This window comes from Trachypithecus francoisi, unplaced genomic scaffold (genome assembly GCF_009764315.1).
Source record: "Trachypithecus francoisi isolate TF-2019V2 unplaced genomic scaffold, Tfra_2.0 Lachesis_group8, whole genome shotgun sequence".
NCBI classification, from domain to species: Eukaryota; Metazoa; Chordata; class Mammalia; order Primates; family Cercopithecidae; genus Trachypithecus; species Trachypithecus francoisi.
In genome coordinates, this window is record NW_022681473.1 from 10,467,361 (window position 1) to 10,488,858 (window position 21,498).

Sequence of the window (21,498 nt, forward strand, 5' to 3'; positions counted from 1 at the left end):
CGGTTTCCTTTTCAGAGGCTGTGGGTGCCTCTGAAAAGGAGAGTCACAGGCAGTATCAGTCTTGCCCATCTTCTTCACTGCTGTGTGTCCAGCGTCTGAAAGCATGAGGGCACACAGTAGGCGGTGAGGAGCGGACGAACTGCCATCGGCGACCGCTGGGTACCTCCCCAGTGCAGGGAACAAAACCCGCCTCCAGACAAGAAGACCCTGCAGGCCTCCCGCACCCTGTAATTTGGATGTCCAGGAATCGCCTTTGTTGTGGGCGCCCAACCTCAGGCAAAGCGAGCACCTGCTCCTCCCGCCGGTCTTCGCAGGAGGACCCCAGGCTGCTGCGCTCCGGCTGCCTCTCACGGTCCCTGCGCTCCGCTTCTCGGGAGCTGGGAGCCCGGGGGCGCCCGGGGACCTGCAGCCAGGGTCCGCCCAGCGCTTCCCAGCCGTGGTAACACGCCTCCCCAGATGCCCGACACCCCGACACCCCTCCCGGGGCCAGCATTCTTCGCTTCCTGGGGCCGGAACAGGGGTCTGGGGCTGCATCAGGGGCTCGTCAGGCACCCCCAGGCCTGCGGGGGCAGGATCCTGAGTCACCGCCGCGCACGCCCTCTCCTCCCGGCTTCTATCCTGGGGCCACCTCCGCCCCGCAGGGTCGGGACCCGGCGCAGCCGGCTCTCCGCGGGTATGCTGTGCGCCCCTCTCCTCAGCCCGAGTCACTGCGGAAGCCGCCCCCACCCCTGGCTGGCTTGGGGGAGCCTCGCCTGTCCGCCCCTCCCATGTGAAGCTCGAGCTCTCAGCGCTCCCGGGCGGCTCCCGCGGGAGGGGGCGCGGCCGCCCCCACGGCTCCACCCTCTCGGCGGGGCCGCAGCCATCTGGGGCCCCCGCCAGTAGCGGCCGCTCCGGGGCCCGCACCGAGCTCGCGACCCGCTTGCGTGGCGGGAGGCAGCCCCGGGCAGGGACCCCGGCCTCCCCAGCGGGCGCTCCCGGCGCTGAGATACCCCGAGGGGGCGGTGGCCGTGAGCCGAGCCCGGGTGGAAGCGCGTCGCAGGGGACGCGGGCACCCCTCGCCACCTCGGTGACCCTTCGGGAGCCGGGACCGGAGCCCCGGAGGCGGCGGTGCGGGCCCGCGGGGGCGGCGAGGTCCGTGCCCCTAGCGTCCGAACCGGGCGCAGTCTGCTGAGCCTCGGCTGGGCTCGTCGCCTCCCGCCTTTCCCCCCAGCCCCCCGCGAGCTGGCAGGAGGAAATAGCGCGCGGCCCCTTTAAATTTACCCAGGAGCCCTTAAAGGAGCCCCAGGGGCCCCAGACAGGAATCCCCACCCCGGTCCAGCCCGCGCCGCCGAGCGAGCAGCCTGCCGTCCGTGCGGCCGGCCGCCCCGTGCATGCGCCCCGCGCCCCGGGGCCCCGCGCAGCGAGCGCTCCGCGCGGGCTGCCGCCAGCCCCGCGGCCCCGCGCCCCGCCGCCCCGGGGCCCCGCTCCGCAGCGCAGCGCATGGAGCCCGGCGGGGACCACCGGAGCCGGAGCAGCGGCGGCAGGGGCGGCCCCGGGCCAGCAGTGGCCTCGGCACGGGGCCGACGGCTGCCGCCCGCCGGATCGAGCGGCAGCGCGGAGCCGGAGGAAGACGAAGGCGGTAAGAGCTGGGGCCGGCGGCCCGGGCGGGGGCCCCGGCGTGGGGGAGGGGAGGGCTGCGGCTCGGGGCCCCTCTCCGCCGCCGAACAAAGCGGGGGACGCGGGCAGGGCGGCCGGGGGCGCCACCTGGTGGGCGCGGAGCGCGGCTGCAGGGCTGGCGGGGGAGCCCCCCGCCCAGCTACCGGGGTCGGCCCGCGGGGCTTGGGCGGCTCGCCTCCCCCTTAAAGGGCCCCGCGGCCGCCCGCAGCGCCCCGCCTTGGGGGCCAGGCCCGAGGGGCCCCATGGGGCAGGGCGCCACGGAGCGAGGCTGGTGGACTTGCGGCCCCCGCCCCTTTCTCTTTCAGACTCCCAGGTTGTCTCCCTAATCGGGCTGTCTCTTAAAAGTCCGTCCAGACCCTGGGTCCCCTTCGGGGGCTTTTCCCCAGCGGAGCTGAGCTCAGCTCCTAACTCCGCTGTTGTAAATAGGGCTGCTCCTCTCGTCTCGTGGCCTTGTGAGAGACATGCACCCTTTTTCTTTTCTCCCACGTTCTCCCTAGGAAAGTGCATCGCTTGCGCCCAGGGGGCTCACACCATCTTTTCCCACCGCGGGCAGTTTTTAAAGCTATGGGTGTGCCCACAAAGGCAGATACCCCTCATGCCCGTGCATTCTCCCTTCCCTTCTTTTCAGAATTTTTTTTGCCCTAATTTGTCAGCTCTAGCGGAACCAGCCAGTCTTCCTCGTTCGCTCTCAGAGGAGACTGTTTACTCATTTCCCGGCTGCAGGGTCACGCCTTAAGACCCTTGAAGGTTTCCTTCAGGCCAGGGAGACTCAGCCCGAATCTCCAGGCTCCCCTCCTGGTCTCTCCCCTCCCAGAAACGCCCCATCCCCTTTTGTTTTTAAAGAACCTCGGCTCCTCCCCCTTTTTCGGCTCTTAAAGGGCCAATCCACCTTAGGCTAGCCTGGATCCAGCGCTGGAAGGATGCTTAGAGACCAGCCAGCTAGCCAGTGTCTTTGCAGACAAAGAAGCCCAGGCCCAGAGGGTGGACATGACCTATCAAAGGTCACAGAGCAAGTTACCAGTGAAGCCAGGACTTGAACCCAAGCCTATGACTCCGAAGCCAGTAGATTCTATGGATTTACTTAAATAAAAACAAACAAAAAAAACTTCCACAAGGGTGACAGGAGCCCTTTCTGATCCTGTCTTTTGTTTTCCCAACCCTGTGATTCTCCACTGGGAGAATGACCAGAACCTGCCTGTGTGCCCAGGAGACCATTTTTCTAAATCAAGAGGGGTGGGAACTGTAGGGAGGGTAGGGGACTGCTCTGGGTGGGTGTCTGACACAGGGAATGCCATTGGGTTAGTGGGGCCTCTCCAGTGCCCGCCCTTCTGACTGCTGGGCAGTGGCCAGCCCCCTGCCAGAGCAGCAAATAAAGCCCCAGAAAGACTTAATGGGCTTCAGTGGATGGTGGCCACTCCCTGCCGCAGTGTCATTAGTTGCCACTCTGGTGGCCCTCCTCCCATCCCTTTTCAGGGTCATTGGCTCCTCCAGAATCTGGAGAAGTTTTGGTCTCAGAAACTCCTTTCCCTGGAGATGTTGGCAGCTTTGTCTTGGGGATCCCTCCCATCTGGGGGCCTAGATTTGGGGAACTGACAATGCCTAGCCCATCCCCAAAATGGGACTCTCAGGAGGCTGTATGTGAAGCCTTACTGGAAAAAGGGAGAAGACGTGTGGGTGGGGCCCTCCTGGCGGGGGCCCCAGGCGGGTGGGTCCCGTGTGCAGCCCTGGCTGCAGACAGATACCCCCTTTGTTTGTCTGGCCCCACTGCCTGCGCTGCTCCGGCTGGAACCGCCCTGGCCTGCTGCTCTCCCAGCTTTCTCCCTACAGCTCTTGTCCAGAAAGGGCACCTTACAGAGCTGGCTGGCTCCTGGGCCCTCACCTTGTTTTTTAAAAAGTCAGAGCTAGTTCCATAGTGCCCTGCGTGCTTTTGTTCTTGATCTCCTCTTAAAGGGTCCTTGCCCTTTGTAAAGGGCCAATGTTTTGGCTCCCCGCTTCTCCTACATCCCTTGTATTGCTGTTGCCATCCCTTTCCTGCCCCGGAACACCCCCTCCCCCAGCTCCCTTTCTCAGGGCTCACCATTGAAGCCCTCGCTTCTTTCCCTGGAAATCAGAGATTGAAAAACTCTCTCCCTTTCCCCTTCAGGGCAAGATCTTCAGCTGGAAGGGGGTGCCTTGGGGTCCTGGGGGAGTGCCCCCCTGCCCTCCTCCAGGGCCAGGGGACCAACATCTTCAGGCAGGAAATATTCAGACCACTGTGAGGCCCGGGCATCAAGGCCTGGAAAGAGCCGAATCCCTGGCCGTGACCACCGGCGCTACTACCACGACCACTGGCGGCTGGAGTACCTGATGGACTTCAACCCTGCCCGGCATGGCATGGTGTGCATGGTGTGCGGCAGCTCCCTGGCCACCCTCAAGCTCAGCACCATCAAGCGCCACATCCGCCAAAAGCACCCCTACTCCTTGCACTGGAGTCCCCGGGAGAAGGAAGTCATCAGCAACAGCTGGGATGCACACCTGGGGCTGGGGGCCTGCGGAGAGGCCGAGGGCCTGGGGGTCCAGGGGGCTGAGGAGGAGGAGGAGGAGGAAGAAGAGGACGAGGAGGAGGGGGCCGGCGTCCCCGCTTGCCCGCCCAAGGGCCCAGGTAACGCAAATGCAGATTCTGTAGAGGCGGGGGTCTGGGTGGCCAGTGGGGTGCAGTGGGTCAGCTGCTCTGCCAAGGAGCTGGTGTTCTTGAGCAAGTCACTGCTCCTTCTCTGGGTGGGGTCTGTTTATCGCCCTTATTATACAAAGGTGGGGGAAGGACAGTGGGGTGAGAGGGTCTCCGATGTCCATGACAGCTTGGACATTCTGTGGTTTTTGAAGTATCAAGGAGAGAGGTTGGGCGACAAGCCTTTGAAAGGCTTGGAGCGGGGAGGCCTGGCTGGGGTGGGTGAGGGAAGGGGAGGGTGCTGGAGAGGTGTGGCTGACGGTGAAAGCCAGGGACAGGGCTAAATTCCACTCTGGGGGAAGTGTGGGTGGTGCTTGAAGTGTGAGCAGATGTGAGCAGAGGAGGGTTTAGGGAGGTGGAGTTAGGAGTTCAGGGGAGAGGAAGAGAAGGGCAAAGGTTCGGCCTGGGGCCCAAGTGAGAGAGTGGCTGTAGTGGGGTGCTCTGTGGGGCCAGCGTCTCAGTTCCTTCCCTCCAACCCTTCCAGGCAAAGCCCCAGCTGGTGGGGGCTGCCGGCGCCAGCGGCGAGGGGGCCCAGTGGCACCCCGGGCTCGGCGTCTGCGCCTCTCAGCCTCCCGGAGGGCCGGGGGCAGCAGGGGGCTGGGGGCCCGGCGCCTGGAGAGGAGGCTGAAGGAGTCCCTGCAGAACTGGTTCCGGGCCGAGTGTCTCATGGACTATGACCCGCGGGGGAACCGGCTGGTGTGCATGGCCTGTGGTCGGGCACTGCCCAGCCTGCACCTGGACGACATCCGTGCCCACGTGCTGGAGGTGCACCCCGGCTCCCTGGGGCTCAGCGGCCCCCAGCGCAGTGCCCTGCTGCAGGCCTGGGGGGGCCAGCCTGAGGCGCTGTCTGAGCTCACCCAGTCCCCACCAGGTGCGAGGCCCATCCCAGGCTAAGACCCCCTCATATTGGGGCTCTGAAGTGGGGTCTGGCCAAAACTGGGAGGCAGGGACTTAGGGCTGAGGGCTGAACGCCGGGAGCTGGCGCTCCACACACATACACTCACTCCGCCCCCAGACACAGACAAACTGGGGCCTTTAGCTTGGGGCTGGGGTGAGGAGCCAGGATGGACCCCTCTGCGTGAGCAAGGGCAACCCAGCCAGCAGGCTGAGCCCCTCTCCCTCACCCCTTCCCCAACAGGCGATGACCTCGCCCCCCAGGACCTGACCGGAAAGAGCTGGGACTCGGCCTCCGCTGCTGGAGCCCCCACCTCTCAGGATCTCAGCCCCCCAGACGTAAAGGAAGAGGCTGGCTGGGTCCCTGAGAGGCCCGGGCCCGCAGAGGAGGAGGAGGAGCTGGAGGAGGGCGAGGGCGAGAGGGCGGGGGTCCCGGGCCGGTCGCCGCGGGGCCGCGCCCACCGCCGCCACCCCCAGGAGCGCTGGCGGCTGGAGTACCTCATGGAGCTGGACGGCGGCCGGCGCGGCCTGGTGTGCGGGGTGTGCGGGGGCGCGCTGGCCTCGCTCAAGATGAGCACCATCGAGCGCCACATCCGCCGGCGCCACCCGGGCTCCACGCGCCTCGGCGGGCCCGTCCAGGCCCTCATCGCCCGGGAGTGGAGCGAGAAGGCCGCCCACCTGCTGGCCCTGGGGCTGCCCCCCCCCGAGTCCCCCCGGGGCCCCGCCGCCCCCAACACAGCCGCAGTCTCCGAGGAGGGGGGAGGGGACGAGGAGGAGGAGCCAGAGGAGGAGGAGGAGTGGGGTGAGCGGTGGGGCCAGAGCAGGCGGAGAGGGAGAGCCGGGCAGGGCCCCGGGCAGGCAGGGAGCGAGGGTCGGGCGCTGTTGGGGAAGAAGGGACTAGAGGATGGGATAGAAGGGCAAAGGCGGGGTGACCGGAGATGAGACGCGGGGCCCGGCCTGTTGTCTCCCGCCGTCGCCAATGCAGCCCTTTGTCCCTCCCTAGGCGACGTTCCGCTGTCTCCTGGGGCTCCCTTGGAACGGCCCGCCGAAGAAGAGGACGAAGAGGACGGCCAGGAGCCCGGGGGACTCGCCTTGCCGCCGCCGCCGCCTCCCCCGCCGCCGCCCCCGCCCCGCAGCCGGGAGCAGCGGCGGAACTACCAGCCGCGCTGGCGGGGCGAGTACCTGATGGACTACGACGGCAGCCGGCGCGGCCTGGTGTGCATGGTGTGCGGGGGCGCGCTGGCCACGCTCAAGGTGAGCACCATCAAGCGCCACATCCTGCAGGTGCACCCCTTCTCCATGGACTTCACGCCCGAGGAGCGCCAGACCATCCTGGAGGCCTACGAGGAGGCGGCGCTGCGCTGCTACGGCCACGAGGGCTTCGGGCCGCCCGCCCCGGCGCCGCGCGACGGCGGCGCGGACCTCAAGTCTGGCGCCGTGTGTCGGGCGTAGCGGCTTACCGGGCTCACGGGTCGGGTCGGATCGGTCCCTCCTCGCCCTGTGCTCGCCCGGCCCTCCCACTTGGCAGATCCTGGCGCCAGGTGTTAGAGCTTCCCGCGGCCGCGCCCCCCGCTGGCCGGGCCGGGCGGAGACTGGGGATCGGGTGGGGCCACCGGCGTTCGCGCGGTGCCGCTTGGGTCCCTGAGCCAGTCGGTAAGCTGCGAGAATGCGCACTCTCCCATCGGCCCGGAGCCCTGCCCTCCCCGCGCAGGGCCCACGTTTTCCGAGAATCCAAAGCGGCCTCCAGGTGTTAGAGCCGAGCGCTCCCAGCCGCACCCCGCGAGGGAATCCTCCGCAGGTCGAGACTGGGGGCGCCGTCAGTCAGTATTGGGGCTGCGCAGGCTCTGGCCCTGGCCTTGGCCCGGGGCCCAGTTCCCTGCAGCCTTGCACGCCGGCAGGCACGGCTCCCGACTCGGGGTCTGCTGGCTGCCCTTCCCTAATTGGGATTCTCGGCCTCTCGGAGGCCCCGGCTGCGGACTGGGGCTTCCAGCGAGAGGCTGGGCCGCGGGGCTCGGGATCCTTCCCGGGCTGGCAAGGCGCATTGGACCGAGGGCGGGGCGATGCGCCCGGGGCCCGGGTCGGACCAGCTGCGCCTCCTTCCCGGGCAGGCTCAGTGGGAACCGTGCGCCTGGCGGCTCCACCCTTCTTCCGGGGTGCTGCCACGCCCTCCAGGACATCTTGTAAAGGGATTAGCACTTTTTTCCTTTGCTCCTCTTGCCTCGAGGGCCCCTGCTTACCCCTAAACTCAGAGTCGGGCGCCACCAGGTCCGGGGGAGCCCGGGGCACAGGCGGTCCCGGCAGTCAGCCTTCGATTCCCGCCCCATCCCCATCCCCCTTTGTCCGCGGTGGATGCGGCGCCCATTCTCAACCCGCAGGGCCTGGGGCCGGGCCTCGGCCTCTTTTCCCCGTGGCAGCCTCAGGCCCTGTGGGGCAGGGAAGGGGCCCCGCGATCTCCCAGGCAGGTCCGAGAGGGATATGTAGATTCATTCTCCTGTGGAGAACAGGTGGCCCCGAGATCAGGCCCTTTTTTGCTCTTTGTATTTTATTTTGAAACTGTATTTAATGCTTTTATATGAAAGGGGGAGGGGCAGGGACAGAGGACCCAGTCACCCTTATGTGCAAATGTCTTATTTATTATGCGTGTATCAGAGATAAGCTGTGAGAGGTGGTGGAGGGAGGACCTGAAGGAAGGAGGAGCGAGGGCAGAGGCGGGGACGGGAGGACCCCAACTAGCTATGCTGATGTTACTCTTGCTGGGAGACTCCCGGGCCCTACTGTCTGCTCTTCACAAAGCCGGGCTGCTGCAGGGACAGTTCCCTCGGTCCTAAAGTCGGGGCGGGGAGGCTAGTGGGTGGAACTTGAGGGTTAGGTCTGGAGGAAGAGATGCCCTGGCACCGGGGGCCAGCCCCTGCCTGGGGGTGGGAAAGCAAAGGGCAAAGAGGAGGCCCCTCCTCTCACCCCTGATCCCCAGGCCAGAACCCAAGGTTCAAGTGCCTCAGGCCCAGTCCCCTTGACTCTTCCTGTTTTGGAGTTGGATTTTATACCACGGATTTTATAGCATTTTTATATAATTCAAGATTGTCAGAATTGGAAAGGGCCCTGGAGATCACTAGTACCACCCTCCTCCCCTTCACAGATAGGTAAATTGGAGCCCAGGAACCCAGATGATCACACAGCCAGGTGGGGACAGTAGAAGAACTAGAATGAAAATTCTAGCTCCCGACTCAGTGTTCTTTACACAATACCAGGCTGCTTCCCAATTCACTGGTGGTTAAAATTTGTCAGGCCTGCCGAAGGATTGACATGCTGGGCTGCAGGCCACCACAGTGGATATGTGACTCCTGAAGGTGGCAAAGCCCTGCACACTGCTTTGGGATGAGCACGCTGAGCTCTGCAGGGCCTCAGCTGGAAGGCGCCGTGGGCTCAGCCTTCCTCTCCCCAGCAGAACTGGAGGTGGGATGGCTGCCACCGGGCCCAAGGCCTCCTCGGCAGGGGGCTCTGTGCTCTTTGTTGAGGAAGATCTTGAATGGGTTGTCAGTTGACTGAAAAGTAAATTCCCAGTGAGTTTGAACCTCCAGGGTTTTTGGGACAGTATTAAAAGCTTGAGAACGGAGATTATGGATGGCACCAGGCTGTGCACTGCCATTCTTTTACTTTCCTTCATGTATTTTTTCGGATCCAGAGTATTAACACCCTCAATATTACTCTGCCTGCTCAAAAACAGTAGGTAAATTGGGGCAACCAATTTATAATCACTCAAGCCCACTGCCAAAGTTCAGATAAGACAGGGCGAAGGAGTTAGAGGTTTTCCCCCCTCCATAGGCAGGGAGAGGCCTCAGGAGAGTGGACATGTTTACTGAGACAGCCCCAAACACACCAGCTCAAAGTGTCTCTCAGAGCAGCAGCATCACCTTAGGAATCTGCTAGAAATAAAAATTCTTGGACCATACCCTAGGGTTACTGAATCAGAAACTTGGTTGGGGCCTAGCAGTCTGTTTTCATGAGCCCTTCACTGATCTTAATGCAGCTGAAGTGCTGGGCACCCGTGATGGGGAAGGGCTGTGGTCGTGATTCCGGTGATTTCTGCTTTGATGGAAGTTACGGCCTCACAGGTTAGAGGCTGCAAGTTGAGTTGGCCTTCTTGCCTAGGTGTGCCTCCTTGCCTTGGGATTCTGACATGAACAGGTGAAGTCTCCATGATTTTTTTTTTTTTTTTTTTTTTGGTTAATGGTATGCTTGCTATTATGGCCAATATGTAAATGTTACTCTGAATACATATTTATATACTATGTTACTTAGTGACATTATTCAGACATTTGTATGCGTATTTGTGAAGTTGTTTGCATCAGTCATTTAAAGAATACTTCAGCCTAAGTTTTCTAAGAGGTATGTTGAATACATTTTTAAAAGCCAGCTTAAGGGTCACAGCAGCCTTAGTTTAGGAGAAGAGCTAATCACAGGTGACCACTCAAGTTCTTTCAATGAAGACCTGATGATGTATTTAGTTCCCATTTTCCATGGTGATTGACTCAATTTAAGTGCATTGTGGCTATATGTAATTTACAGGCTGCTTTACGTTGCAAGTGGGGAAATCTCCCAGGCTGGTGTGAGGCCGATCTGGGATAAAAGACCCCCTGACCCCTCCTCATTCTTCTAAGGTCACCACCTCTTAGAGGGTCTCTTATTTTCTTTCAGAGATCAAATGCACAGTTACTCTCTACAACTAAATTCTGCAGTCTTGGGAATCCTTACGATGATCAACTATTAGTCACTTTTTAAAGCCCCCAAAGTGGAGTGAGGATGGGGGAGTGGAAGCAGTGTTTGGTTCTTACTTTACCCAAACTGTGTATAAAGAATAAAGTTAGCAGAATGATGCCACAGTCATTGTGTTTTTTTTTTTTTATTAATACCACATCAATTTGCAATTTTACAGGAACCAAGATTCAAGCTCCTTATGTGCTACTGTATTTATGTTGCACGCACAGACACGTACACAGGGTTTCATTAGTAATTTTTCATCTATAGGTTTTTCTTAAAAAAAAAAAAATCCTGTGTGGCACAAAGATCTCTTCAATTATCTAAACACAGCAGCAACAAAAGAAAAACTGGATGTGGCGCTTCCACTGCAGAAGGTCTTTTGGAGGGAAGCCCAAAAAGACAGTCACTGACTTCCTGGGAGGGCAGAGGATGAGGATGGAGAATGCACTTCCTACTAGGACATGAAACCAGTTAAAACACTCAAAGGGGGCTAAGATAATAAGACAGAGTAAGGCAAGGGTACCTTTTACCCATCCAAATTCCTAATTAATTTTTCCAAAACGTGGAAAGACAATTTCCTTCCACTACTTTTTGCAGCTGCCGTACTTTGGGACTATCAAATATCATAGTCCTTTAAACTCACCAGTGCATATTCCCTCTGAACGATCACAGCTATGAGTGAGAACCTGAAGGAACTCACAGATGATTTTTCTTTCAAGTTCGCTGAATTTTCATGTTGAAGGTGAAGAAAAAAACTCTCAAATGGGAATCGGAAATTTGAATCTCAGGAAAAGATCAAGAGAAGAATTGGGAAAAGATCAAGAAAAAAAGGCTTTCTGTATTTCACCTCTTGAGAATGTTCCCCCCACATACTGAGATAGGATCACAATAACTCAATAACTGAGGAGCCCACATGCAGGTTATTTTTTTCTCTAACAAGTTTACAGCAGTGTACAGCAGTTACAGACATTTATTTTATCATAAGAAAAGTACAACCATATTTATTAAACTTAAGGTGAGGTGGGCAGGGGAGAGGGAGGAAAGCACATTCAGGAATGAGTTCTCAAACTAATGCTCAGAACTGGTGTCCAGTGACATAGAAACCACTTTCCCAAATGGCAGAGTCTTTCCTTCCCTGGGGATAGTGGCAGAGGGAGTGGCGGCCACCGCAGCATTCCCGTTGACTCCCTCTCAGTCCCACTTTCCATTTCTATTCTTTTTTATCAGATGGCATTCTCGGAATCAGGAATTATCACTATCACCTGTAAGTTATTCATCAAGTTGAAAGTTAAATCATTAAAGAAAAGGAATACCAGGAGTAGCTGCTCACATTGTGGGGCAGGAAGATAGGATTTGAGAGCTGCAAAAAAAAAAAAAAAAAAAAAAAAAAAAAAAACCAAGGAAGGTATTACACTCCTGTCCCCAAATAATTTTTTCATAAGTTAATCATACTTCTTAAGGGTAAAACTATAATGGACAGCTGAGTTAGACTAGTGCTGAAAACTGGATAGAAGGATCCAGAGGTGTTCTATCTTTCATTTTCTCTTTTACCTCCAATCTTCCCCTTTCAAGCTACAGGTAAAGGCTCCACCACCATTAAGGTACTGACTTATCCTATGAATTTGATTCTTTATTCTTCTGAGTTCTAAGATAGTTCTTTTTCAGTCCATCAATTTTTGTGCTTGATATTGAGGGTTAAAGGGAAAGGATGGGAGAAAACACCAAATTAAAAAAAAAAAAGCTTGGAATGCAGGCTCAAGCTGACACTGAGTATGTTCCTTCATAGTACAAGTAACGACATTATAACTATTAAATGGTGTTTTAGTAACTGTTGCATTTCTGGTTTCCATGTAGTTATTCTGCCTTTTTTTTGGCGATTCCAGGGAGTTTTGCTTGGATCCTATTGAGAAAAAGAGGGGAAAAAGAAATAAAGTGAAAACATAAGCATTTGATCTAGGTTTTTATTTTAACTGTGATGCTAGAGGACAGTCCTGGACTTGCATAAGCAATGTGAAACGCATTCTCCCGGCTGGGCGCAGTGGCTCACACCTGTAATCCTAGCACTTTGGGAGGCTGAGGCTGGCAGATCACGAGGTCAGAAGTTGCAGACTAGCCTGGCCAATATGGCGAAACCCCGTCTCTACTAAAAAATGCAAAAATTAGCTGGCCGCATTGGTGCGTACCTGTAATCCCAGCTACTCCAGAGGCTGAGGCAAGTGAATCCAGGAGAATCGCTTGAACCCAGGAGGCAGAGGTTGCAGTGAGCAGAGATCGTGCCACTGCACTCCAGCCTGCGTGACAGCGAGACTCCGTCTCAAAAAAAAAAGGCCAGGGGTGGTGGCTGGCTCATGCCTGTAATCCCAGCACTTTGGGAGGCCGAGGCAGGCAGATCACGAGGTCAGGAGATCGAGAACATCCTGGCTAACACAGTGAAACCCCGTCTCTACTAAAAATACAAAAAGTTAGCTGGGCGTGGTGGCGGGCACCTGTAGTCCCAGCTACTTGGGAGGCTGAGGCAGGAGAATAGCATGAACGCAGAAGGTGGAGCTTGCAGTGAGCCAAGATTGTGCCACTGCACTCCAGCCTGGGCAACAGAGTGAGACTCCATCTCAAAAAAGAAAAAGAAAAGTGTTAACAAATTCAAAGTGCTGGGTTCACAGTATTTTCTGTGAATAATTCAAAATAAAAGCAGGGCTCATGCCTGTAATCTCAGCACTTTGTGAGGCCAAGGTGGGAGGATCACTTGAGGCCAGAAGTTTAAGCCTGGCCTGGCCCAGCATAGTGGGACCCCCATCTCTATAAAAAATAAAAAATTAGCCAGGGCATGGCACATGCCTGTAATGACGGCTACTCAGGAGGTTGGGGTGGGAGGATCACTTGGGCAAGGGAGCTCAAAGCTGCAGTGAGCTTTCAGCTTGTGCCACTGCACTCCAACCTGGGTGACAGAGTGAGACCCTGTTTCTAAAAAGCAAAAGAAAAAAGGCCGAGCGCAGTGGCTCAAGCCTGTAATCCCAGCACTTTGGGAGGCCGAGACGGGCGGATCACGAGGTCAGGAGTTCGAGACCATCCTGGCTAACACGGTGAAACCCCGTCTCTACTAAAAAATACAAAAAGCTACCCGGGCGAGGTGGCTGGTACCTGTAGTCCCAGCTACTTGGGAGGCTGAGGCAGGAGAATGGCGTAAACCCGGGAGGCGGAGCTTGCAGTGAGCTGAGATCCGGCCACTGCACTCCAGCCCGGGCGACAGAGCGAGACTCCGTCTCAAAAAAAAAACAAAAAAGAAAAACAAACAAACAAAAAAAACATATTGTCCTTTAGGTATGGGGAAAAACAAAGTACAAAGAAAACTATTTGATACAGGGAGTCATAAAGATGTTTTTTATCTTTATTTCCTGATTTAATTATTAATTGGTTTTTAAAAAATGGGAACAGAGATTTGGCAATCTTAGAAAAGAAAACTTTGATCCTTAAGTTACTTATTTACTAGAACTTTTGTTTCTGAGAGGGATGTGTTTGGCTTAAATGAATACATGTGAAAATAACTGAAGGTGGGGAAGCAACCAGTAACTGTTTTTTTTTGAGACGGAGTCTCACTGTCGCCCAGGCTGGAGTGCAATGGCATGGTCTCAGCTCACTGCAACCTCGCCTCCCAGTTTCAAGCGATTCTCCCACCTCAGCCTGCCGAGTCGCCCAGGCTGGAGTGCAATGGCATGGTCTCAGCTCACTGCAACCTCGCCTCCCAGTTTCAAGTGATTCTCCTGCCTCAGCCTGCCGAGTAGCTGGGACTACAGTTGCGCGCCACCACATCTGGCTCTGGCCTCGAACTCCTGATCTCGTGATCCGCCCACCTCAGCCTCCCAGTGTTGAGATTACAGGCGTGAGCCACCGCGCCCAGCCTGCAACCAAGAAAGTTTAAAAGCCAGTTCAAAAAGGTAGAGTAGCCTATGGTCCTTGCTACTGGAGAAGCTGAGGTGGGAGGATCACCTGAGCCCAGGAGGTCGAGGCTGTACCTCAGCCTGGGAGACAGAATGAGCCCTGTCTCCAAAAAATTCCACTGATCTTTTTTTTCCATTGATCCTCTTGTCTCAGCCTCTCCAGTAGCTAGGACTAAAGGTGTGTGCTACCATGCACAGCTAATTTTTTATTCTTAGTAGAGACAAGGCTCTATTACGTTGCCCAGGCTGGTCTTCAACTCTTGGGCTCAAACAATCCTCCTGTCTCGGCCTCCCAAAGCACTGGCATTACAGGTGTGAGTCAAAATGCCTGGTCTGTTGATAATTTTTAATCTAAGATACAAAGGTCCAGAAGGCAGGGCCAAAAAATATATAAAGGATTTTTTTTTCCTTTTTACAGAAGCAGCTATAATAATTTCTAGTAAAATGAAACTATTAACCAAGGTTTTTATCAAAATGAAAATTACTTTCCTTGGCATCAGCATTTTGTACAAGGGACTACAGATAATTGGGGGAAAGGAAGCATACTTCATGATGATGTGGTCTTTAAATGTACTTACTTTTCAACAATTGACTTGGTCTGATCTCGGGCGATGCCAACATAGTGATCAATCTGGGTCTTTAAGGAAGGAAAATAGATTCAGTTGTGGTAACATACAGATCACCAATTTTCCTGAAGGCACTGCTCTTTTGTCTAGTTTAATCATCTTTTAAACACTACTGAGTAGTCTAGAAAATGAAAATACCCAGTTTTTAAAAGTTTTTTTTTTCTGAGACAGAGTCTTGCTCTCACCCAGGCTGGAGTGCAGTGGCACTATCTTGGCTCACGGCAAGCTCCACCTCCCGGGTTCACGCCATTCTCCTGCCTCAGCCTCCCAAGTAGCTGGGACTACAAGCGCCCGGCACCACTTTTTGTATTTTGGTAGAGACGGGGTTTCACCATGTTAGCCAGGATGGTCTCGATCTCTGACCTCGTGATCCACACCTGCCTCGGCCTCCCAAAGTGCTGGGATTACAGGCATCTGGGATTACAGGCATGAGCCACTGTGCCTGGCCTTCTTTTTTTTTTTTAGATGGAGTTTTGCTCTTGTTGCCCAGGCTGGAGTGCAAGGGTGCAATCCCAGCTCACCGAAACCTCCACCTCCCGGGTTTAAGCAATTCTCCTGCCTCAGCCTCCCAAGTAGCTGGGATTACAGGCATGCGCCACCACGCCTGGCTAATTTATTTTTAGTAGAGACAGGGTTTCTTCATGTTGGTCAGGCTGGTCTTGAACTCCCGACCTCAGGTGATCCACCCGCCTCGGCCTCCCAAAGTGCTGGGATTACATACATGAGCCACCGCACCCAGCCTTAAAAGTATTTTTAAAACCTCTGGTTTTAGAATCCAAATTACACCATAAACATCCCACACTTTGTTCAAGTTTAAAAAAAAAATCACTCATCTTTTGCAGAGGTTAAGTCTTACTTTGTAAGTATTTTCTTTAGAGACAGTGGAGTATATAACAGTTTCCAATTACTAGAAACTGTGTGTCTAATCTATTTTCTGTGATCATAAATACATTATGGCTCTTGTGTAACACCAATTCACTTAATACCAAAAAGCCAAAAAGACTCTTGATGGATGACTTAATCCATAAAGAATAATCTCAGACCATCTAGTATACTTGGTACACATGATCCAACAATGCAAGCACCCACCTCTTCACACTGATGGATTACCTTAATAACCTAGAGTTTAAGGCCGGGCGCGGTGGCTCAAGCCTGTAATCCCAGCACTTTGGGAGGCCGAGACGGGCGGATCACGAGGTCAGGAGATCGAGACCATCCTGGCTAACACGGTGAAACCCCGTCTCTACTAAAAATACAAAAAAAACTAGCCGGGCGACGTGGCGGGCGCCTGTAGTCCCAGCTACTCGGGAGGCTGAGGCAGGAGAATGGCATAAACCCGGGAGGCGGAGCTTGCAGTGAGCTGAGAACCGGCCACTGCACTCCAGCCTGGGCGACAGAGCGAGACTCTGCCTCAAAAAAAAAAAAAAAAAAAAAAAAAAAAAATAACCTAGAGTTTAAAGTTTCCTTTTAGACACTTGGCTTTTATTCATTTAAGCTTTTTTTTTTTTGAGATGGAGTCTTGCTCTGTCACCCAGGTTGGAGTGCAGTGGTGCAATCTCGGCTTACTGCAACCTCCGCCTCCCAGGTTCAAGCAATTCTCCTGCCTCAGCCTCACAAGTAACTGGGACTACAGGCGTGTGCCACCACACTAGGCTAATTTTTATTTCATTTTTTTTGAGATGGAGTCTCGCTCTGTTGTCCAGGCTGGAGTGCAGTGGCGCAATCTTGGCTCAATGCAAACTCCGCCTCCTGGGTTCACGCCATTCCCCTGCCTCAGCCCTCCAGGCAGCCGGGACCACAGGCACCGGCCACCACGCCTGGCTAGTTTTTTGTAGTTTTAGTAGAGACGGGGTTTCACTTTGTTAGCCAGGATGGTCTTGATCTCCTGACCTCACAACCCGCCCGCCTTGGCCTCTCAAAGTGCTGGTATTACCGGCGTGAGCCACCGCACCCGGCCCCACACTGGACTAATTTTTGTATTTTTAGTAGAGATGGGGTTTTACCATGTTGGCCAGGCTGGTCTCGAACTCCTGACCTCAAGTGATCTGCCCGCCTTGGCCCCCCAAAGTGTTAGGATTACAGGCGTAAGCCACTGCTCCTGGCCTTTTTGAGACAGGGTTTCACTCCCAACACCTAGACTGGAGTGCAATGGCACGATCTCGGATCACTGCAACCTCTGCCTCCCAGGCTCAAGTAGATTCTCCTACCTTAGACTACAGGTGCAGGCCACTGCATCCGGCTACTATTTTTTGTAGAGACAAGGTTTTGCCAGGTTGCCCAGGCTGGTCTTGAACTCCTGGGCTCAAGGGATTGTCCTGCTTCAGCATCCCAAAGTGCTGGGATTACAGGCAAGAGCCACCACCCCTGGCCTAAGCATTTTTTCAACTTATTACTTTTGCATAGAAAATACATCCACATGATTAAAAACTCAAAAGCACACAGGTATAAAAAGGAAGTTTCTCTTTACTAATCATCTCTCTCCTAAATATCCAGTTTCTCTCCTTGGAGGAAACTACTGTCACCAGTTTCTTATAGGCACTTGACTGACAAAATTAGATTGTAGAAATAGTTATAAAAAGACTGGTCTGAACATTCAGTGTCTCAAAAATGAATTAAAACTAGTCATACATCAACTGGCATATTTGATTTGGAACAGACAGATGCTTACCTTGTACTTCTCATAGACAATTGGGACACTGAAAACGAGCAGTTCAGCTGTAAGAATCATGGGACATGGCAAGTGTATGAGAGACAGTCACATCTTAAGACTCAGAGTAATATATACATTTTTCCTCACAAAATACAGGAAAACAGGTATTCCTCAAAATGAGAAATCCTGGTTAGAGCTCCCAATTAAGACAGCTAATTTAAGGCAGTGTTAAAACAAAACAAAAAACAAAACAAAAAAAACCTCTCCAGGTGTATAGGCTACCTTCTTTGTACCACAAATAACAATTTCCAAATTACCAAAATGGTTTCTGTAAATAAGATCCCCATATTTAAACTACATCTAGATAACTGTCCTTTACTTCCAGCTGTTTTGATATTTCTTAATTTATAACTGAGACCATTTCATAAACCTGTGACCACAAAGGCTGGTTCCTTCAGTGCCTACTCCCAGGTCTCTATGGGTCAAGACTGGGAAATGAAGAATGAGTAGAGCCATGTTGGGCATTCTCTTCACTCTTATTCTTACAAACTACTCCAAAGAGCGTGGGCACATTCTCCTTGCCACCTTACCAAGAATTAGAAGGGTGATTCCGTTAAAAACAGCACCAACATAGGTCATCAGCCACATGAAGACAGCCAGCTGGGAAGGCCAATGTCAAAAGTTAAGCAGGAATAACCATAAGGCAAAATTTCACATTAACTGATGTCATTCTCCTCCAGCTAATTAGGTCTGCATTAATTTAGTGATGTGTGACATGGATAATTTCCAAATGAAGGTTCCCTACTTGTGTTATACATTTGAAGGTATGTGAGTGAAGTCTGTAGTTCTCTGAGGTCCAAAGACTGAAACTGCACTGCTGCCAATTACATCACCTCTCTTCTGATGTTTGTTCCCCAGCAGAAGACTTATACTTTTCTCTAGTGATTCCTATCCCATTATAGAATAACTGAGCTAAGCATACGTTCATTTTTGCCTGATAAAATCCTATGTACTGTTTTTCCTCCGAATTATAACCCAGTCCCTGCTTTTTCTGTTTCACCACCAAGAGCTGCAGAAACAACTAACCTTCAAGGAGTCAACCAGATCTTCTACCAGAAAGAGACGAATAATGAGTTTCAGGGCCCTGTTGATGTGCACCATGGCAGCATTCATGTAATTATGGAAAGCTTCCGAGGACAGAGTAATGTCTACATCCAGGTAGGCTCTTTCAGAAGAAGAAACAACAGTCATACATTTGACATGGAAGAAGATTTTGTTAGCATAGTAGTTACTGAGAATGTAAAATTGGTCCCCAGGGTGCATTTTAGAATCTGTAGGAGCATTTTTTTGTTGTCATCAGGTGAGGTAGAGACACACTGTCATTTAGTGGGCAGAGGCAAATATGCCAGATGTCTGCAAAGCATGACATGGTCACGCACAGTGAAGAGCTATGTTCTGTGTAACTTTTACTGCCTCACTGGATATTCATGAAGGTGAATCCATTTATAAATAAGAGCCCAGAACACATAAAAACAAGGTACTTTTTTTTTTTTTTAGCAGATTTAACATATCCTGAAGTTTCTAAAACTGTATTTTGTTTATGCTAACATTTTATTATTATTATTTTTTAAACATTTTGGAAAACCACATGTGTGTTTGCAATTAAGAGCCCAGAACACATAAAAACAAGGTACTGTTTTTTTTAAGCAGTCTTTTTCTGAGACGGTGTTTCGCTTAGTTGTCCAGGCTGGAGTGCAATGGCACAATCTTGGCTCACTGCAAACTCCACCTCCCGGGTTCAAGATATTCTCCCACCTCAGCCTCCCGAGTAGCTGGGATTACAGGCCCCTGCCACCTCGCCTGGCTAATTTTCATATTTTTAGTAAAGCTGAGGTTTCACCATGTTGGCCGGCTGGTCTTGAACCCCTGACCTCAGGTGATCCACCCACCTCAGCCTCCCAAACTGCTGGCATTACAGATGTGAGCCACCACGCCCAGTCTAGCAGTTTTAAATATCCTAAAGATTCCAAAACTTATTCTGTTTATGCTAAAACTTTACTGTTTTATTTTTTAAAAAACATTTTGGGAAATCACATTTGTATCGGTGATTATACAGGCAGGTGCAAGTATCTGATTTTTTCTTTTTTTTATCTTTTTTTTTGAGACGGAGTCTCGCTCTGTCACCCAGGCTGGAGTGCAGTGGCGCGATCTCGGCTCACTGCAAGCTCCCCCTCCCGGGTTCACGCCATTCTCCTACCTCAGCCTCCAGAGTAGCTGGGACTAAAGGTGCCCGCCACCACGTCCAGCTAATTTTTTGTATTTTTTAGTAGAGACGGGGTTTCACCGTGTTAGCCAGGATGGTCTCGATCTCCTGAACTTGTGATCTGCCGCCTCCGCCTCCCAAAGTGCTGGGATTACCAGCGTGAGTCACTGTGCCCAGCCAAGTATCTGACATCTTATGTTTCTTTGGTGTAGTCATGTCTGAGCAATTAAATGCTGACAGACATATTCTTTTATTATAAATGGCTATTTTATCACACCTTTATATCACAATTAGAATCTTTTTTTTTTTTTTTGAGACAGAGTCTTGCTCTGTCGCCAGGCTGCAGTGCAGTGGCACGATCTTGGCTCACTGCAACCTCCACCTCCTGGGTTCAAGCGATTCTCCTGCCTCAGCCTCCCAAGTAGCTGGGACTACAGGCATGTGCCATCACGCCCAGCTAATTTTTGTACTTTTAGTAGAGACAGGGTTTCATCATGTTGGCCAGGGTGGTCTTGATCTTTTGACCTCGTGATCCACCCACCTAGGCCTCCCAAAGTGCAGGGATTACAGATGTTAGCCACTGCACCCAGACGGAATCTATGTTTAAAAATTAAAAGAAATTACATGCCACTGCACTCCAACGTGGGCAACAGAGCAAGAGTCCATGTTAAAATAAATAAATCAATCAATCAAAAACAGTTTTTGGGCTGGGCATGGTGGTTCACACCTGTAATCCCAAAACTTTGGGAGGCTGAGGTGGACAGGTCACCTAAGGTTAGGAGTTCAAGACCAGCCTGGCCAACATGGTGAAACCCTGTCTCTACAAAAATACAAAAGTTAGCTGGGCATGATGGGAGGTGCCTGTAACCCCAGCTACTTGGGAGCCTGAGGCAGGAGAATTGTTTGAACCTGGGAGGCGGAGGTTGCAGTGAGCAGAGATCCTGCCACTGCACTCCAGCCTGGGTGACAGAACAAGGCTCCGTCTCAAAAAAAGAAAAATATTTTTATAGAGATGGGGTCTTTTGATGTTGCCAAGGCTGGTCTCCCACTTCTAGCCTCAAACAATCCTCCTGCCTTGTCCTCCCAAAGTGGTAGGATTACAGGCATGAACTACCATCCTTGGCAAACAAAACACTATAAATCTACAACAGTATCAAGCAAAAGAAGGGGGTAAAAAAAGAAAAAAAAAAAACTACTAAGACACCAGAGCTTGTTGCAAAATAGTAACATTTATCTGCTCATTCAACAATATTGACTTGTTAAAACTAATTTGCAGCTCACGCCTGTACTCCCCAGTACTTTGGGAGGCTGAGGCAGGAGGATCGTTGAGCCCAGAGTTTGAGACCAGCCTGGGTGACATAGTGAAACTCTATCTTTAATAAAAAATTAAAAAAAAAAATAGCTTGGTGTGGTGGTACATGCCTGTAGTCCCAACTACCTGGGGTGGGGTGGTGGGCTGAGGCAGGAGGATCATCTGAGTCTGGAAGTTCAAGGCTGCAGTGAGCCGTGATCACGCCACTGCACTACAGCCTGGGTGACAGAGCAAGACCTTTACTTAAAAAAGAAAAAACGGCCGGGCGCGGTGGCTCAAGCCTGTAATCCCAGCACTTTGGGAGGCCGAAACGGGTGGATCACGAGGTCAGGAGATCGAGACCATCCTGGCTAACACGGTGAAACCCCGTCTCTACTAAAAAAATACAAAAAAAAACTAGCCGGGCGAGATGGCGGGCGCCTGTAGTCCCAGCTACTTGGGAGGCTGAGGCAGGAGAACGGCGTGAACCCAGGAGGCGGAAGTTGCAGTGAGCTGAGATCTGGCCACTGCACTCCAGCCTAGGCCACAGGGCGACACTCCGTCTCAAAAAAAAAAAAAAAAGAAAGAAAGAAAGAAAAAACGGCCGGGCACGGTGGCTCAAGCCTGTAATCCCAGCACTTTGGGAGGCTGAGACGGGCGGATAGCGAGGTCGGGAGATCGAGGCCATCCTGGCTAACATGGTGAAACCTCGTCTCTA

At 53.1% G+C, this 21,498-nt stretch overlaps 2 protein-coding genes across 5 annotated transcripts in view; one reads left to right on the top strand and one right to left on the bottom strand.

The window, feature by feature from the left end:
* The first annotated feature begins 884 nt into the window (after positions 1–884).
* Positions 885–18,383, top strand: CUNH11orf95 (chromosome unknown C11orf95 homolog). Of its 3 annotated transcripts, XM_033206761.1 has the most exons (6): positions 885–1,618; positions 3,800–4,297; positions 4,848–5,234; positions 5,502–6,059; positions 6,261–6,511; positions 18,294–18,383. In XM_033206761.1, the coding sequence occupies exons 1-6, from the start codon at positions 1,480–1,482 to the stop codon at positions 18,309–18,311; spliced, it is 1,851 nt and encodes a 616-aa protein (XP_033062652.1). In that variant the 5' UTR covers positions 885–1,479; the 3' UTR covers positions 18,312–18,383. The 3 variants fall into 3 exon arrangements, with proteins under 3 accessions (XP_033062652.1, XP_033062653.1, XP_033062651.1); XM_033206760.1 differs by lacking the exon at positions 18,294–18,383 and having other exon boundaries at positions 890–1,618; positions 6,261–6,838; XM_033206762.1 differs by lacking the exons at positions 4,848–5,234; positions 18,294–18,383 and having other exon boundaries at positions 6,261–6,838.
* Positions 10,147–21,498, bottom strand: part of RTN3 (reticulon 3) — a 77,923-nt gene continuing 66,571 nt past the window's right edge. Inside the window, exons 3-7 of one of the 2 annotated variants that reach the window (XM_033206759.1) lie at positions 18,313–18,451; positions 17,817–17,886; positions 17,245–17,291; positions 14,529–14,587; positions 10,147–11,915 (exon numbers count right to left, since the gene is read on the bottom strand). In XM_033206759.1, the coding sequence (XP_033062650.1) occupies positions 11,870–11,915; positions 14,529–14,587; positions 17,245–17,291; positions 17,817–17,886; positions 18,313–18,451 (361 nt within the window). In that variant the 3' untranslated portion in view covers positions 10,147–11,869. The remainder of the gene's footprint in view (positions 11,916–14,528; positions 14,588–17,244; positions 17,292–17,816; positions 17,887–18,312; positions 18,452–21,498) is intronic. The other variant, XM_033206758.1, reaches the window with a different exon arrangement.